This window comes from Agelaius tricolor, unplaced genomic scaffold (assembly GCF_023055355.1).
Source record: "Agelaius tricolor isolate 1412-34295 unplaced genomic scaffold, bAgeTri1.0.p SCAF_1, whole genome shotgun sequence".
In the NCBI taxonomy this organism is placed as follows: Eukaryota; Metazoa; Chordata; class Aves; order Passeriformes; family Icteridae; genus Agelaius; species Agelaius tricolor.
Genome location: NW_027269261.1, coordinates 62,294,618 through 62,313,355, shown reverse-complemented (window position 1 = coordinate 62,313,355; position 18,738 = coordinate 62,294,618). Strand labels below are relative to the sequence as shown.

General features: G+C 38.6%; 1 protein-coding gene across 1 annotated transcript in view; it reads right to left on the bottom strand.

Moving 5' to 3' along the window:
• Positions 1 to 1,758: 1,758 nt before the first annotated feature.
• Positions 1,759 to 18,738, bottom strand: part of THEMIS (thymocyte selection associated) — a 71,877-nt gene continuing 54,897 nt past the window's right edge. The window contains exons 5-6 of the mRNA XM_071437099.1: positions 12,089 to 12,239; positions 1,759 to 1,907 (exon numbers count right to left, since the gene is read on the bottom strand). Of these exons, the coding sequence (XP_071293200.1) occupies positions 1,759 to 1,907; positions 12,089 to 12,239 (300 nt within the window). The remainder of the gene's footprint in view (positions 1,908 to 12,088; positions 12,240 to 18,738) is intronic.

Here is an 18,738-nt window from a genome sequence, read left to right as displayed (position 1 = left end):
TAATTTTGATAAATCATATATACAATTTTGATAAATCATATATACCAAATAATTAAAAGTAGATATTAAAAAATGGCATAAATGTCCTGAGGAAAGGAGGCATCATAGGTGGGAAATGGTTACCTGATGAATTCTTCAACAACTATCATGATCAGATATTAAGTATTGGACACATTTAATAGAAAGAGACAACATATTTTGGTGCATTATTATCCTGTATATAAGCCTAAATCAACCAATTTGATTATTTTTTCTGGCTACATATTTTTAAAACTTTTGCCCGTATTAAAGATTAATTGCAAATGCCCACATCAAATCCTTATTTCCCAAAATGCTCACAAGTGCAAGTGTGGAATCCTGATAGAAATGGAATGTTCTAGAAAAAAGCCATAGCACAGATTTCTGGTGGCTGGGGGAGACCAGCAGGCTGGAGGAGCTGCGTGCTCCTTGGCTACACAATGATTTCAGAGAGTGGGTATATCTGTCAGCCATTAAGGACAAAAATTGTTGGGATTGCTTCATAAACCAAAGAGTATCCAAAGAGGGTGATCTCCCTCAAGGCAGCAAAGGTCCTTTTCTTTCATGTTTTGCTAGTAACCTCAAAGAGGACAACCAATAAAGTGAAACCTTGCTTCCATTAACAGGGAATTTAAAGGGCAGGTAGATAAAGATTTCAAAGACCTGATGCCACAACAGTAAGTGGTATAAACAGATGCTGATCCTCTAGGCTGGCGTTGCTTCTTGAAAATATGCTTTCCCCTTAATGCCTATGGTCAGAAGGGATATTTTAGTCAGAAGAGAGCTTAGTTCTCTCTTTCTCAACTTCTTTACATGATAGAACCTCAACAGCACATGGACTGAGGAAGAAATGTGCTATGTGGAGCATCCTACTTAGTTCCATTTTTAGTCTTTTCTGTAACTTTGGAGTCTCTGTGTGTGTAAGCAGGGGGAGACATGGCCTCACACTGCCCTGGATGTCATGTTTCTGAGGGATTTGGGCATTGTAGAAAAAAACCCACCTTACTTCATATTCACTATGTTGCTTAACTTAAACACAGTATGAATGTTGCACATAATTTACAAATAAATACAAAGTACATTTTGAAATTAAATACTTCATGTTAAATATCTGAAACACAATATTTCAAGTTTTTCCTGAGTTTTCAAGGGTTTCTCCTCACAAAAGAAGCAATTCAGCCAAACCAAGTGAAATTCATAGAAGGTTCAGCTATGAGTGAAAAGAACTGTGACCACAGTTTCACTCATGTCTAGAAAAATTCTCATCTGTGTTTAGCTGGAAATGACACCTAGAAATTTTTAGAAATAAAGGCCCTCTTCACTGGCACTTAAAGTCACTGTAGACTGCCAGAGCAGAACCTTGCAGATTTAATGAAAGCAGAGATAATGTCTGAAAGTTATTAAAGCATAAAAATGCACAACAAGGCATCCACTTCCAGAAAGAGGAAAAGGGCTGCATTCAGAGCACTATAATTTCAGAGCAAATTGGCACAAATCAGAAAAAGGGCCTTCTATCCCCAGGACAATGATAGGTTCTCCTTTAACAAAGGTGACATGGCTAAGAGGTCACAGGTGGCAGCTCAGAGGAGCCTTTTCTGCCTTACTCACAGGACATTTGCAGCAACAGTGGAAGTTCCCAGGGGAAAACCTCTCTTGTTTTGGGAAATGAAGGTTACCAGCCAGTCTGAAAAATCACTCTGCCTGCACTTGTTTGCATCCACAAGTGATCCCAGCTTACACTCACCTTCTTCCTTTGGAGACTGTATGCTCATTTCTAATGCTGGTGCCATGAAATACTTTTCTTATGTTTTCAATTATGTTTTCATCAATATAACTGTAGTCATGTTCTTCTTCCTCATCCTCTTCTGCCTCATAGTTTCTTGCTAGGCCTGAAAAATTAGCAAAAAATAACTCTAAGGAAATGGAAGACTCTGCCCTTGGCCTGGAGAAGAAAAATTGTACAATTCAAAAAGACAACCATAAAAGCAAAGAAAACAATGTTCTCTTCACTTTCACATTTTTCAGAGATCCTAAATGACTTGCTCAATTTTCTGAACAGTATCTGTGACAGAATAAGAATGAAAATGAGCTGAGCACTTTACAAGGGTGTCTTCACTCAAGACTATTTCAGTTTTTTGCATAGGCTTGTACCTCTAAGCTGACCACCTCCTGATATCTATGCATGAATAACTTTAAAGTTTATTGAGAAGTTTAGCTGGTGTAATCACTTGCAGCATAAAAGCAGGCAGATAAAATTATCTGATCATATCAAGAGAAGAGCAGTCCCCCTGCCATGAGTTGCATGTACCATCCTTACCACAGATGTGCTCCCATGTCACCGTCATATTTTCTCAAAAATCTCTTTGCCCAGGATTCTTCTCCTGGGAAGCTGAGAAGCCTCAGAGAAAAATGAAAACAATAATCATCTGATTCACTTCTCCTGTGTTTTGCTGCTTTGGAATGTGGTTTGGAGATTGTTTATCCAACATGTGAATTGTTTTGTCTTAATGACCAATCATGGTTAGGCTGTGTCGGGACTCTGGAAGGAGTTACAAGTTTTCATCATTCTTTATAGCCTTCTGTCTGTATCCTTTCTTTATTCTTTAGTATAGTTTAGTATAGCATAATATAATAATAAATTAGCCTTCTAAGAACATGGAGTGAGATTCATCATTTCCTCCCATCGATGGGGCCCCTGAAAATACCACACTCCCATGCTTTTGTGTTTCATTGACTGACAAGAGGAGCCCTGCAGCTAGGGAACCGTGGTGTTACTTTGGGATTTCCTGGAGCCAGAACCCCCCAGTTGCTTCTTATTTCGAAGGTGATATAGCAGAGACACGGAGTGGAGAATGGCATGAGGTTAAAATGAATGGTTTTGAAGTTCATTTCTTTACATCCACCTAGACTGGTCTGAAGCATCACTGAGGACAAACCTTTCAGAAAGCAGCAATGTTTTCCCACAAGAGCAGAGATCCTCACTGGAGGCCTCTTAGCAGCTCCAGCACTGTGGAGGGCTTTACTCTGCATCTGGGAACTGTAACAACTTCACTTTGCAGGTCACAGTGGCTCTGGCTGCTGCCAGGAGGCCCCAGGGTCTCATCCCCTGCTTGGGTGCTCCACCACTTCCCTGAGGCTAGAGGAAGCTCTGCAAGACATGTGGGACCACTGAACTGATGAAACTAAACTCCATAAGGTGTTTAATGTCCATGAGTGCCCCATTTCACCCTCAGAGCCACCCCATCCCTTAGCCCAGCCTGTGGTGGCAATAGAACCAACTAGAGCTGAGATGATGGTGGTGATACCATCACAGACCCACTGCCAAGGCAAATCATCCTTAGAGTTTATAAGGAAGTCTCATAGGTCATGGAGCTGAGGATACTGTGTTTTTAAAGCCAAACCTTTCACTTGAAATTTCAAACCAGTGTGCAACACTGTTGTGGGTATATGTGTTCTTGGTTGATTAATTTTCTAGGGCACTACCTGAAACAACCTATCAGAGCATACTATCTGACCTCCCAGAAAGCCATGTTTGTAAAACAGATTCTTCTTTATGAAACCAAACTTCTCAAATAAGAATTCTCCCAGTCTTACGCTTTCAACCACTGTGTGTCCCTTCAACAAGAGAATAACTCTATAATTTTCCAGCAGTCTCCAAATCCCACTTGTGTTCCTCTTGAGACTCTCCATGACTGAGTCAGCCAGTCTGACTGAGACTGAAAACTGGTTAATAGTAATTTCTTTCTGAAGGTGTGATCCTTTCCTTTATAGGTTTTCTAAGGCTGAAAATAAATACAAGGTTAATCAAATATCTGTCTGGCTACACCAGTGCAGAGTTTATCACAGACCTATATCGCCACAAGTCCCCCACTGGTGAATTAGCAAAGTATTTCCAGATCTAGGCATCAAAAGGACAAAGAATCTCAAAACAAAACCCCAAACATATGATTAGAAATGCATGGAATATCTCCCATGTGGCCACTATCTTGTTAATAAACATTTCTGAGTTTGTAGTTCATTTGCAATTTGGCTGGGTTTGATATCACTAAAAGCAAACTAATGAATAAAACAGGCACTGAAAGAATCAGCTAATCCCTGTGATTCAGTGAGGGAAATATTGTTTGTGCACTTAGACTTGCTAATACGGATATAAGGTACAGATTGCTCATGGATGGCATAGCCAGGCTTTCTTCTTTCCCAAACACATGTAAACACATTGATACACTTCTAAGCAAGACAGCTCAAGGAGAAAGAATGTTGATGTCATCAGGCCAGACTAAATCACAGCTGTCCCCAGTCCCAAACCTGTTCAGAGTTCCTTTTGAAATAAATATATTTACACTTCAATAAAGCATTAAGAAATTAATGAGACAAGCTGAACAGTCCAAGGGGGATTCTGAACCCTGAAATCAATGCAATTTTCTTCTCTGTTTGAAAAAACAATCTATTAGCCTCAACACTGAATTACCGAATGAGATAGGCCATCTCAGTCTGCCAAGGAAACAAGGCTTATGTCATTGTGCTGTCCATCCATCCATCAATATCCTCAGTACTTTTACAAGTTTATTTCTGCCAATTTCAGTCAGATTTGAAAAGGGGACAGAAGTCTCACAGTGGTTACTAAAGCTAGAGCTGAATTAGTTCCTCTATTGAAAGAGAAGCATGCAGAACACAGCTGTTATCCACTCCATTTGGCAGCAGACAGCAGGATAAATCAGTGTGTGCATATTGGTTGGCCACTCAACACACACCATAGCTCCAGACCTGCTCTTTTTCTTTTGATAGGAGCACTGCAAGGAGAGTTTTGGTTATTGTCAGGAAAGACGGAGAGGAGTAGGGGACAACAGTCCTGAATGCTTATTAAATAAAATTTCATTAATTCTGTTCTTCCTGGAACAATTTGTGTAATTATATTTGCCTTTATAGTGGAAGGCTGGTGTTCTGCAGACTAAAACTTTCCATTAATTTCACTTGTATCTTTGAGTGAGTAGGATAAATTGGCTTTTTCTCAGAATATGCTTGCTGTTTTTCACAAATTTCAAGGTCAGAAATGGTTGTCATAAGTTTCCATTTTGCCCTTCTTCAAAAGGTAGGCAACACAAATGACCCAACTCATCAAGACCGAGCTAGAGGCCCCAACTCATGTACATGTACAACTCTGCACACCTGAATGCCTCTAGCTGTGTGACCATAACACAGTTTTATAGCTATGGTAAATATTTCAGATCAGTTTTAACTCTGCATAAATTAACACTCAATCACACAGCATTTATTGTTTATTTATGCCTAACTTGAAAAAAGTAGCTGTGAAATATTCTGCATAATAATGTTATGAACTCAACATGGTAGAACCACATCCTTATTTCTGCACATCGCTTAAGTGAAAATGCACAGAACCAAAGGTATATGCATAAACCAAGCATTTTTATGAGCAGCAGCATTTTATTTGCTGTGAGCCTGGTTCTGATGCTCCTCAGTGCTAATGAGAACTAATTCCTTAGGGAGTGCTGCTGAAAGCCGATCAGTGTTAGAAGAATCAGAGCCCATAAAACTAATGGACTGTTCCTTGAGCTGATATCCATCAACCATGACTTCATGGGATGATGTAGCATATCTTTAAAAACTGTTATGTGCCACAATCAAAATATTTCACATAAACTGTAGGGTTGCATTTAATGTATGGGTAATATTTATCTTCCTCTAGAATCTCCTAAACTAATGTTTGGAAAAGATTAGTCTGAATTCCTTTAAAAGAATCTTAAATTTCCTGAAATAGACAACTGTTGATGTCTTTCACTGTCCTTTTACTTTAAAATGTTCTTCTTTGTCAGTTTTTTTTTCTGGTCTGTTTTGCTGATTTTATTGACGTTTTTGAGATCTAGTTTCCACCGTTTCACTACTGCCTCATATAAAATAAATCCCCAGTGTAACAACAACTCTTGTAGATGAGAAATGGTTGCCACAAGTTTTAAACAGTCTCATATTTCTTGCCTCAAAATAAGTTCCTGCAAGAGGATGCAGAGTGGGGCTCAGGGGACCATCAGAGACGTTCAAGGGCTGCTCTGCACAGGACTGGGGGAGCAGAGCCAGCAGCACTGCCAGAGAGTGGGAAAGGGCACTCACATGAATTAAACCTTTGGTTTAACTACATATTATGCTGTCATACCTCCTCCTTGCAACCGCCTAAGCTCCTGCCTGAAATCTCTGAATATTACTGCAATTAAAATAAGTCATATCTAATAAACCAGTGAAATTAGAGGGATTCAGAGCCTGTGCTTTCTTATCCCTGCTGTAAAACAAGTTAGAGTTTGGTTGAGAGTGAAGCTGATTGAAAACATTTCAACATCATTTACTAAAGTGTACTCACATCCTATAAAATGATATGATCTCCATATTTTAAGTAATTTTCTTGCCTTTTTTTAAACTTACCTCAGAAGATGTGTCAGCTAAGGATAAATTCTGTGTTTACAGATGAAAACACAAAATTATTTTTTTTAAAGAAAATTACATGACCATGGGAACCAAAGAATCTAATATCAGTATTTCCCTAATCAAAGACCGAGCTGAGTGGGAAGCTGGAGGGAGTTGCCACACACAAATACAGGAAAGGATTCCTAATTCATATTGTTTATTCCCATGCACCTAGTTCAGAACACTAGTACAAAATCCCTGTGATCATCAAAAAAAAGCAGCTTTTATTTTTTTAAAATAATTCATAATTCTACATTTTGATTTAAGTTTTTGGGGTCATTATGTTTAATTCATATTAATATTTGTTTTAGAGCAGAGTGCCATAGTCAAAGTATTGTCTTCACTAATAGGACAGCAAGCTACAGAGGCAGAAGTTTCTTGAACCATCTTTGAAAATTTAGTAGATATATGTGCATCCTAAAGCACGAATGGAAGGCCCAATCCTCTTTTTTTTTTCTCCAGCCCACCAGCCTTCTAAATCAAGTGCCTAAAGACAGAATATATAAATATCTTCTGTAAAATATCCTGACATGAATGAACAAAATCATCATAAACACTGTTTTGTTGCAGACTGTAACTATTCCAGAAACCTATGCCATGAACAAGAAGATTATGTAATGTTCTAGAAACTCTACTTAGAATAAATTTCAAGGATAAAGGAAAACTGATACAGCAGATTTCTGATGAGAGTTATTATCCTGCAGATATTGCTACCATTTTTAATTAATTCAACCTTAGTCAAATATAAGAAAATAAGATAATATCTTCAGTGGCCTATTCAGGTTTAATTGCAACAGAAGAAGAAGGTTCCATTTCTTAGAAGCAAAGATAATAAATCCTATCTTTATTAACATGAACTCTGTAAAGAAAGTCAACAGAGGCTTTAAAATGGAGGAAAAAACGTTGTTTTTCTTTTTGGAACTATCTGGCCTTTGGTAAGAAATAGAAATGTTTTCTGTAACTAGGGGGGTTTTTGAGAGTACAGATTCAACATCCTTATTAGGAATTTGAAACAGGTTGGTGCTTTGGAGGGTGGCTTAACATTCATCAGTAGAAGTTTAAAGATTAGTCAGTGAATGGTGCATTTCCTCCCACTCAAAACCTACAGGAGTGTGTCTGTGTTATTAGTCTTGACATATTTTCTAATCCATTATCTTTTGAATTAGCAGAGCAGAGTACACCCTCTGGAACAGGCAAGCCTGCTGCACGCAGCAGTGGACTCATGGGGATTCCTTGGCTGGCCAGGAAGAACTGTTCCATAATCTAATCTGCTCTCCTGTATAATTCTGCAATTATCTTTTAATCAAGCCAAATAATTTTGGACTATACTAACATATAACTTTCAGGAAAAATTTTAGCTTTTATTTGTGTATGTCAGAGTACAATCCATCACTGTTCTTTGGACTGGGTTACATCTGCCTAGCTCAAACTCACACTTTACTCCAGTTTGGACAGTTTGTAAAGGGATATACTCTAAGGCAATTAAATAGGAAGCGATTTCCTAGTCTTGCAAAAGAAGTATCATTATGATACTACTTCATGATTTTCAGTGTGCATACTAAGAGAGGTACTAGGAACAAAACAAGAAGGACAACTGAGAACTAAAAGAGGTACTCAGCAACAAAAGCTATCCTGTATCTGGTGTTCCATGAATAGCCTAAGACAACAGAGTGAAGAGGATGAACTTCAAATTAACTAATTGAAATTTTAATGAGAAATGAGCCAGGAGACCTGTGACTGATGGGCTTTTGAATCAGATACATGGCTAAGAGCTCAGATGCACAGGAAGAGTTAGTGCTGTAAATGTTTGCAGTACCAGTCATGCAAGCCTTCAGCAGTCCTAACACCACTTTTTTTCTCTAATACTCTTGATCATACACCTGAAGCTACCTGGAAGCTACCTGCAAAGCACATGTCTCCAGCCATAAATTCATGGAATAACACAGGAAAAAATAAGCCTGACTGATAGCTAAAGTTTAAAAAAAATATGTCTACTAGAAGCAGGAGGAGTTAAGTCATCAGTTTACCATGACTAATGATGGTCTCAGCCAGAAGAAAAGTAAACTGCTTTCTCTGAAGGGATGTCACAGCAAACATTAGGATCTTGATGCAATGAGTGCCAAAGGAAATAGAACAAGAACAATAGAGAAAAGATATTTTCAAACCTGAAAAAGGCCCTAGAAAAAGCATTCTTCTCAATTAGATTGTTTCAGAATTAAGAGCAAGTGAAGAATTGGCTAAGAAAAATAGAATTGTGCTAGAAGCTGAAAAATCACAGTAAAAATCAAGGGCTTTTGGAGATTATAAAAAAGGGTTATCAATGACATATAAATAAGGCTTAATGGGGTGGACAAAAGACAAATGCTATTATCTCTGGATGAATAAAGAGAGAGAAGGCAGGCAGACTTCAAGCAGGGCAGATGGGACAGTCAGTGATATTGCAGCATTTCACCATGGTGCTGAAACATGTTCAGCAGAAGGTCCAAACCTGGAACTTTTGCAAAAAGTCCAGGTCCAGGACCACAAACTGCATGAGCTAACACACAGCATGAAGGAGAAGGAAGAAATCTTGCTGGTATCATGGCTAACAGAAGCAGCTTTCTTGCCTAGGGACAAACCCCCTGAGAGTTTCTGGGTCAAGATTTAATGGAGAGACCAATATGAGTGGTGCTGTGGGTGCCTGCTACAGACACAGTGATTCATTAATGGAGCAGTAGATGGGAAAGAGCTTCCTTTAGTAAGTTTTCAATGGGAGGAGCAGCTGAGATGGTTGTGCTGCCATCCAAAAGGACCTGAATAGGTGGGAGAACTGGGCAGAGAGGACTTTCATGAAGTTCAGTGGAAGAAAATGCAAGGCCTGGGAAGGAACAACTGGAAAACAGCTTTGCCCAGGAAAACATTGGGGTCCTGGAAGACAAGCTGACCATGCTCCAGCAATGTGTCTTTGTGGCAAAGTGGTCCAACACTTCCTGGGCTGCATTAGGCAAAGTGGTGCCAGCAGAGATCCTTGTCCCCCTGATCAACACTGGTGAGAGCATACCTAGAGTGTTGGGTCCAGATCTGGGCTCCCAGTACAAGAGGGACATGGATATTCTGGAGCAAGTCCAGCAGAGGGTCATGAAGGTGATCAAGTGCCTGAAGCATCTGAAATAGAAGGAGAGGCTGAGAGGGCTGAGGCTGTTCAGCCTGGTGAAGAGAAGGCTCAGGGAAGATGTTATCACTGGGCATCAGTACCTGATGGGAAGATAGGAAGAAGATGGAGACAGACACTTCCCAGACACTTCCAGCTACAAAAGAAACACAAGAAGTAACAAATACCTTCACAGTAGAAAAACGGAAAGACCAAGTGACCTCCCAGTCCTTTTATTGAGCTGAAGCTTTAGTAACAGTGGCTCCATACCACTTTTCTCAGTCAATGGAGCTCAGCTTAGAAACTGCTGTACAATTCCTGTAACAGGCACAGGCAGTGACTCTATGACTTCACTTTTTGCACAAACTGAGAAGCTGCGTTCAGAAAAATATTTGAAGACTCTTCACCATAAAGGCACTTTGAGACTTTAGCCTGTGTCACATTTCTTGTCTGTGAGGAGTCTAGGCCAATAGAGTTAAGCACCTACTCAAGCACTGACTTTTGTGCTTGTCAATAAGCCAGTCCTCAGAATAAATTTTATGTCTGCCTTCTTTCTCAAAGAGGCACTGGTCACATTTTCTTCAGGTGTGTTCCCTCTGCGTCCCATGTCTGCCTCACCCCACAGAGACTAACCCAGGCAAGTGACCCAATTAATCCCTGTAGCATGGACAATGGTTTTCAAAGTCAAGCCTCAGTGATTTACAGGAAGTGTCCTTAACAAGAAATGAGTACCATATCAACCCATGTTGGTATTCTTTTTGTTTTGTGGGATTTAAACTGAGGATACTGTCCTTTGTACCTGCTGACATGTAAGCTTCACCATTTACCCCTATAAAATCTAATCAAATCATTAAACAGTGACAAAACAAAGCCTGAAAAGAGATTTTTCAAAGCCACAAAATAACAAATCTGGAATTTTATTTAGATGCTGCCAGGTACCAAAATATTGTGCTGGTTTTGGCAGAATTAATTGTATTCATAGTGACAAGTACAGGGCAGTTTTGGATTTGTGCTGAACACAGGGTGGATAATATGGAGAATTTTTTATGTGCAAGGGCTTTTTTTATGAGCAGGGCTTGCACAGATCCAAGAGCTTTTCTGCTTCTCATACTGCCATGGCTGGCAAGGGAAATTGGAGTTTGGGACAGGTGACCCAAACTGACCAAAGGGATAGAAGGAGGAAGGAGGGGACATTTGGAGTGATCGAATTTGTCTTCCCAAATCACTTCCCTCATCACATGAGATGAGGCCCTGCTGTCCTGGAGATGGCTGAACACCTGCCTGCCCATGGGAAGCCTTGAATTAATTCCTTGTTTTTCTTTGCTTGTGTGAGTGGTTTTTGCTTTCCCTCAAAAGTGGTTTTGTCTTTCTCTCAACCCACAAGTTTTCTGGCTTTTCCCCTTCCAATTCTCCCCCCATCCTGCTGGTGGGGGAGTGAGCAAGCAGCTGTGTGAGGCTTGGTCACTGACAGGGGTTAAACCACATCACTTTCAATAATCAGTCCCCAAATAATCAATTTCCACACCAATAAGGATTAGTGAATATTTAGCATGGCACTGTAATTCTTGTCCAGAAAATTGGTTTATGTAGCTTTGAGAAGTTTCAATACACATAGCTTCAAATAGACTATTCTTTTTAAGAGTCTTGCACACTGAATGACAAGAAAAAAAAGAGGAACTTCATAAGAAGTTCTTCTATTGATATCAATTATCAGTTAACAAATGCTGTGAGGATGAATACTCATGCTTTAGTCTTCAAAATGTTCCAGTGTTCTAATTAATGTGATTTTTTCATATCTCAAATATAACCTGTGACCGAGAGATTAATGAAATAATTTTTTAGTATTAACTGCCAAGTTGAAATACATAAAATAAATTTGGATTTGTCCTCTCATGATTTAGCCTTTCAACTTCAGTATGGTTCATATCTGAAAAAGGAAAAACTTGAAAGATAAGTAGAAGAACTAGCCTTCTATCAAAATTATGGGAAATACAAACAAGTAGAGAAAAATTTAAAAACAATTATTGGTCAAGGATTTTGCTCAGTATTATTATATTCTTCAAAATACAAAAATATGAGTTGAAGGCATCTCTATATCTTTAATGTAAACAGCTTTCTCATCTTAAAATACTTTGGGATAGGTATTTTTTTAATAACAGATTACGTGTATGCGTCACTGTAAAGCAAAAGGACAGCACATGTTTTTCAGTCTTCTGTTCCTAAAAACCATTGAATATTCATGCTGCAGTGTCAGACAGAGTTTAATACCATGCTGCTGCTGAGAGCCTGGATGAATTTGCCTTATGGCATTTATGGAGGAAGAACAGAAAGGTTCCCTTTTCATCCCCCTTTGACTAAGCCACAGATTCCAAGTGAAATCACACAAGATACTCCTGTATGACAAATTTTCATTAGGGCTGAGGTTAAGCTTTGTTGTATTAATAGCTCAAACCATAAAGCTTTACTGACCTTTAGTCACAGCGGTTTCCACTAGTGTAGCTTTCCCAGTCATGTCCTTATTCTCACAATGCACCAAATCTTTTTGACAACTAACTTGCAATTCCAAAACAGCAGCATCTTGATCTGAGCACAATTTCCTGGTGGTGTCTATGTAGAAATTCTGAAATTAGATAGAATAGTACATTAACTTTCCATGTAAATTGGTATTCCAAACTGATGTGACATGCAAGAGCAATATTCTTCGGATTATTTCTGAGAGTTTTAACTACAGATTTTTCTGTTTGTCAAAGTCATCGATGACATTTACCACAGAGCTTGTCTTTCAGGCATGTATATCACAAAATAACATGACCAGGAGGCACTCTAGGTGAAGAGATTACCTCTAAAACACATCTCCAATCTTTCTTTTCCTTTTTATATTTTGGCTATATGGTGTCACACAAGCAAAAGGAGATTTATGTATCCCTTTTGGTTGATTCAGATTACTTTTTGATTAACTATTTTTATTGTATCGATTGTTCATTTAATGTGTTCTGTTATATATTACATCACAAACTCATATAAAGTCTGACATTTCAATTACATTCACCCAGTAGCATTCACAGCATAGTATAGTTAGATGATGGGAACATACAATTATGACGTTATTAATTATAGTTTTATTACACTGGAAAAAGTGAGTTAGATGGCTGCAATATTTGCATCCCTTGAAATTCAAGCTTCATATACACCTTTCCATAATTATGTTGGTTTTTTTTTTTTAATTTCGAGGTATTTATATCATAAATACTTTCAGTCAAATACATATTTTTAGCTGTGTAAGTAACAGTCAATTAAAAGTGTCAAAAATATATCTTTGGTGAAGCTCTACAGTAGCTGCAATGTAGGTACAGACCAATTGCAATCATTATACCAGAGTATATATTTTAGGAAGTAATCAGTATGGATTTTCCATTCAAAATTGAATGCAGATTTTTTTTCTTAGCAATGACAAAGCCCATCCTATTCAGAGAGATAAGGCCAAGCTGGTAAATCTGACAGTAGTTACACAGTAATAGGATCTGATCTTTTCAGAATCAACCCACAATTTGCGAAGGCGCAACACAAGCCCACATTTTCCAACAACTTGCCCTTTTTGAAAAAAGATATCAGCTAGCAACAAAAGAATTCACTGGGAATCAAAATAGAAAATTTGGAAGAGTAAATTAAGAAAAACAGAAAAGGATGAAATCTATAAAACATAGGGATGACTTTGCCCAGTGGGTGGGTCACAACACTGCACAAGTGTAATACCCTTATTTTTCAATTAGAGGAATCTCTGGTACTTTTTTCCTTTTTCTTAAAAAAACCCCGCAGGATCAATCTACAGGAGTCAGTTGAGTTGCAGTATTCAATGCATGTTTTTGCTCTACAGGCTGTACAAGGCTGAGGAGTGCTTGCCTTGGTTGCAAAAGAACCTCTGAGGTCCAGCAAAGCTGTAAGCAGTGCTGTAATTCACAAAATACTCAGGGCATGTAAAAAAGAAATTCAGCTAAGAAATACTTTGCCAAGAGGACAGAAATGTCAGAAGAAATTCTTCACAGCAGAGGGTTTAACTTTCTTTCACCAGGAGGGCATGGCTTTTCTTTCATCTCCTTTTCTTGATCTTCAGCACCTAAACATGCCTGTGTACCCACCTGCTTGTTGCCAGACTGTCCCAATTATATGAACACACATTTTATAAGCAGTTCTTGAGAAATATCCACCTTCTGCTTGGGGAAAATAAATGCCTAAATAACCATGTTCCAGAGCTGCCACCAAAGTAGTCCCATCCTTGGTGTCAGTCATACCTCTTTATCACAATTAAAGGTCTTGGGAAGGGTAGGGTAATTATTATTCATAGGCAGACTGGTCCTGTGTTCCAGTTGTTTGGCATATTTAGCGCAAAGTGAAAGCTTTCACTTAATGGTCAGCTTTCAGGGAAGGATGGAACCTTAATTTAAACTGTAGACATAAAAAAAAGGTATTAAAAAAGAAAAAGTGAATTCTCTTATTTTCTACTCAGGTCCTTACTTTGCTATTAATACTAGCAATCAATGAGATGTATGAGTATGTTGAGTTTATTTATTTTGCATTGCCATAACTAATTAAAAACAGGCCTTGATATTGAAATAGAAAGATAGCCTCATTAAGAAAAAGGTATCTGGAATCTGTGCTAATCTTATAATTCATCAGCAAAACCACATGCTGTGAAAAAATAGTTACCTGGGGCACCTTGTAAACAAATTAAAATATGCAAAACTCAAACATTTAAAAACAAATAGGATTACAGAAAATGAACTGTCACATCACTTTATGCTGAAATCTGATAGCATTTTAACATCCTTAATAGCACTATAGATAGTAATTATACTACAGACCAACAAAGATGAGTTGCTTTTTAAAAACCATGTAACAGAGAAGTCTTACAGCTGTCTTTCAAATACCTGGCAAACTTAATAGCCCAGAATTTCTATCTAGGCAGAGTCATTGTTCCACTAATTTAAAAAAGTCAGGATATCAGCCATGATTTTCAATAGTTACTGCCAGAAAAAACATTAATTCAATTAAAAACTCATAATCTGAGCTGCAGTCATTTGTTATAAAAGACTACTCATGAGGAAACCCCAAATCTCAGCATTTGGAAAATAAAACCAACATCTAGTTGTGCACGAACTAAAAATTTTACAGAAATTACTAAGAATTTCCCATTACATCTTCAAGTTTGCTTGTGGTCCAGGAACAACACAGGAGTCAAAGCATAAATCTGTAAAGGTAAATTAGTCTTAATACACACAGTCCTTCTCAGGAAAAAGGAGGTGTTACATCAAAAAAGTGTGAGAGCTAAGGTGAGAACTAAAGGGCTGGAGATGCATCATTTTAGTAAGAACAGAAGTGTCAGAATTCAGCAGAAGCTGTAAATGAGTGCAGTGTTTGTCAAAGGTGCACAAACAAAACACTGCAGAGGCAAACTGAGTTTCAGGGCAAGGGGTTTAAATTAGTTTCCCTTTTCCCCTTAAACACCTGAAGAGTTTAATGCACTGCATCTGTGTGTGTACATGAGCTCTCTTCTGCAAGCAAGGCTTCCCTCTGCTTGTCTGCTCCAGAAGCTATGAAATCTGACAATAGTTCTTATCAGTGGCACTGGCCAAATAGTGCTCTTTTCCCTATTTACAGCCACAGTTGCACAAAACCTGTCCCCAAAATGCTGATATCTCCTGCAACACAAGTGTTTGCTCACATCTTTCTCTCACAGCTCCAAGCTGTGTTCTCCTCCAACTTAAAAAATTTGGGCTATCAACAATTGTATCCATGTAAATATTTTTTTCATTATGGTGTGAAATTGTTTTTTAAACTCATTCACATTTCTGTTATCAGTATCATGTGGCAATGAGTTCCAGAGTTTATGTCTGCTCTGAAATTTACTTTGGGTTCTGAGGTTTCTTTTTACTGCCCTAACTCTTACTTTTATTAATTTTCTCCCGTCATTCAGATTTTTAGTCTTTTTCTCGAGTCACCTCTTCTTTAGGTAGAAGAGTTTTTGGAAGGTCTTTAATCTTTCCCCTTCCAGGAGTTAAATTGTAACTCATAATGCAGTGACTCTGGAAATTCCTACTCCTTTGCAAGATGCAACCCAAAAATACTGAAGGCAATCCCTGTCCCACACAGGCTTCAGACAGCAGTATTTGGTCACAAATTCTCAATCAGCCCATAAAATAGCACAGAAGTTCTTACAAAAAACACTCCCAAACCCTAACCAACCAAAAAACCCACCAAAAAACTCACCAAACACAACAATAACAAAACCATAAATCAAACAAACAATAACCCCCACCCTCTTCTAACTCTGGAGGTGTCCAGCAAAATTATTGTAATCACTGAGATAAAACAGAAGAAGGAGAAGCTCTTACAGCAAGTAAGAAAAAAGTATTTTAAATCCAGTTACAAAAAAAAGAAAATAATTCATGTTCATAATACACATTTTTGTTTGGTTGCCTTTTTTTTTAAGGAAAGAACACTTCAACAGCATCTAGAACATTCACTGTAAGGAAGGAAACATTTGTTTAAAGTACATAAAAATATTTGGAAGCAAATATGATACCAATAGCTGTCACAATCTCTGAAAATGTGGTGAGAGATATAGTGCCATAAACCAATCTGACAAAATTATGCTTTCCAGACTGAAAGTCAAGCTGTTAGGTGATTACAAATGACTCAAGTGAAGAGGAGTAGTCATTTGCTGGAGCAATCAGTGCTGGACATGGCACTACACCTTTGGAGTACATTATTACAAGTCACCCATGCTGGTAGATACAGAACATAAACCTTTTACTGCAATCTTTAAAAACAACTTGGAGTGGCAGTATTTACAGCCATCAGAAACCCAAGCCAAAGCTCCAGATACGTATTTATTGCTTTGGCATTAACTGCATGGGTATATTTATCTCTAAAATGCTTAATTGCTGCATGCACCTTTCCACCAGAATAAAAAGATATATACATGGAATGAAAGTGTGATGAATGATTTCTCTCTCCAAACAGAGACAAAAAAGACAATTTATCCCCACAAGCTGCATATGACAGTTCTGTAAGAGACTGACACAGCACTCTATTCACCAGGAAGCCCAACTCAGGCTGGATGAAGTTTTAGTTTTAAATAGTTTGCAGAGTATTTCAAGGGAATTGTGAGAGAGGGTGGTAGAGAGAGACACATCATTATTCATAGCTGCTGATTTATAAAGAAGACTTCATGAACTTCAGAACCTACAGAATTACAACCTACCTATATGATTTTGCTCCCACAGTCATTATATCTCCATGACTTTATGCAGGGACAGTTTGAAACTACAGTGGGTCAGAAAACAGTCGCAGATTTTGTTTCCCATGTAGTATCAGCCAGAGTAAATGCTATCACATCCAGAGCCTTAGATCATCCTGAGTCACAGATCCGAATTACTTTTGGGTTGGAAGAGCACACATTGGAGTACATTCTGGAGTAACTACACTGGTCAGATTTACACCAGTGCTCATCATCAGGTGATCCTCCCTCTATTCCACCCTGGTGGAACCCCACCCAGGGTACTGCATCTAACTCTGGGGCACACAACATAAGAAGAGCATTGATCTGCTGGAGTGGGTCCAGAGGAGGGCCACAAACACGATCTGGAGCACATTTCCTATGAAAATTGGCTGAGAGAACTGGGCTTGTTCAGCCTGAGGAAGAGAAGGCTCCGAGGACACCTTCTGGCAGCTTTCCAGTACCTAAAGGGAGCTTACAGTAAAGAAGATGAGGGGCTGTTTATCAGGTAGCATAGTGATAGGACAAAGGGAGTGGTTTTAAGCTGAAAGTCAGTAGGTTTAGATTAGATTTTAGGAAGAAATTATTTTCTGTGAGGGTGTGAGGCACTGGCACAGGTTGCCTAGGGAAACTGTAGGTGCCCCATCCCTGGAAGTGTTCAAGGCCATGTTGGATGGGACTTTGAGCAACCTGGTCCAAGGGAAGGTGTCCCAGACCATGGCAGGGGTTGAAGCTAGCTGATCTTCAGGGCTTCTTCCAACCCCAACCATTCTATGATTCTATGAAAATATATTTCACCTACTGTCTGACTAAAAATCTGAATGGGTGCTCTTACCTAACAGATGGGGAACACAAATTTGAATAATGGGTGCACACACATGGGAACTGCTGACATGTCTCAAAATCTGTATTATTATGGCAGACAATTAAGATTGATTTATTCCACTTGAAAAGAAACAATTACCTTTTGATTATTATTCACTTGTATCCCAAGGTAGCCTTCTTGTATGATCTATTGGCAAGCCAACTTACCTTGCACATCAAGGTAATTTTTGCAAGGGCACAGTGTATCCATAGCAAAGGGTACTGACAAGGGTCTATGATTTTGCAGCAAAGAATTTTAACAGTCTTTCCCATTGCACTGATTCCAGTACATGGTATCAAGTCTTCATTTTCCACAGTCCACTGGAGTGTGGAAAAGGAGAAGAGCTAGTTAGAAGATACTTCAGAAAGGCCATGGGCAATAAAGAGGGTCCTCATTTAGTCTTATTAATATACAGGATGGGAGCACTTTGGAGAATTATTATTTGCCTGCAGGACTCATAAGGTACTATAAACTGCAGATTAACAATATTGAGAAAGAAGGGGTCAAGGTTATATCGTTTCAAAGACAGAAGCAAAATTGTATTAATCTGTGAGTTATTGTCTGCCTAAAAGAGGCAAAAACCACATGATAAAATTAAGTTTTGTGATCCAGATTCAGGTCCCTAATAAATTTCTTCCTCACAAGGTATTTCCTCCACATACCAACAATATCACAATTAATTAGACTTTCATTGTCAGTTGTCTGGGTTTTATCACAGAATCATAGAATAGTTTGGGCTGGAAAAGACCTTAAGGACCATCTAATTCCACCCACACTGCCATGGGCAGGGACACCTTCCACTGGACCAGGTTGTTCCTGGTTCTTTTCCCAAAGGTTAAAAAGGAGAAAAATATTAAAAAAATCATTCTTGATTGTAGGCTAATGCTACTGTAGGCACATTCTAAGGGTTCAAACCCTGTATTTAAACTCTTATGTTTTCCTGATAGTAGGGACAGGATGAGTTAATCCCTGTTCAGG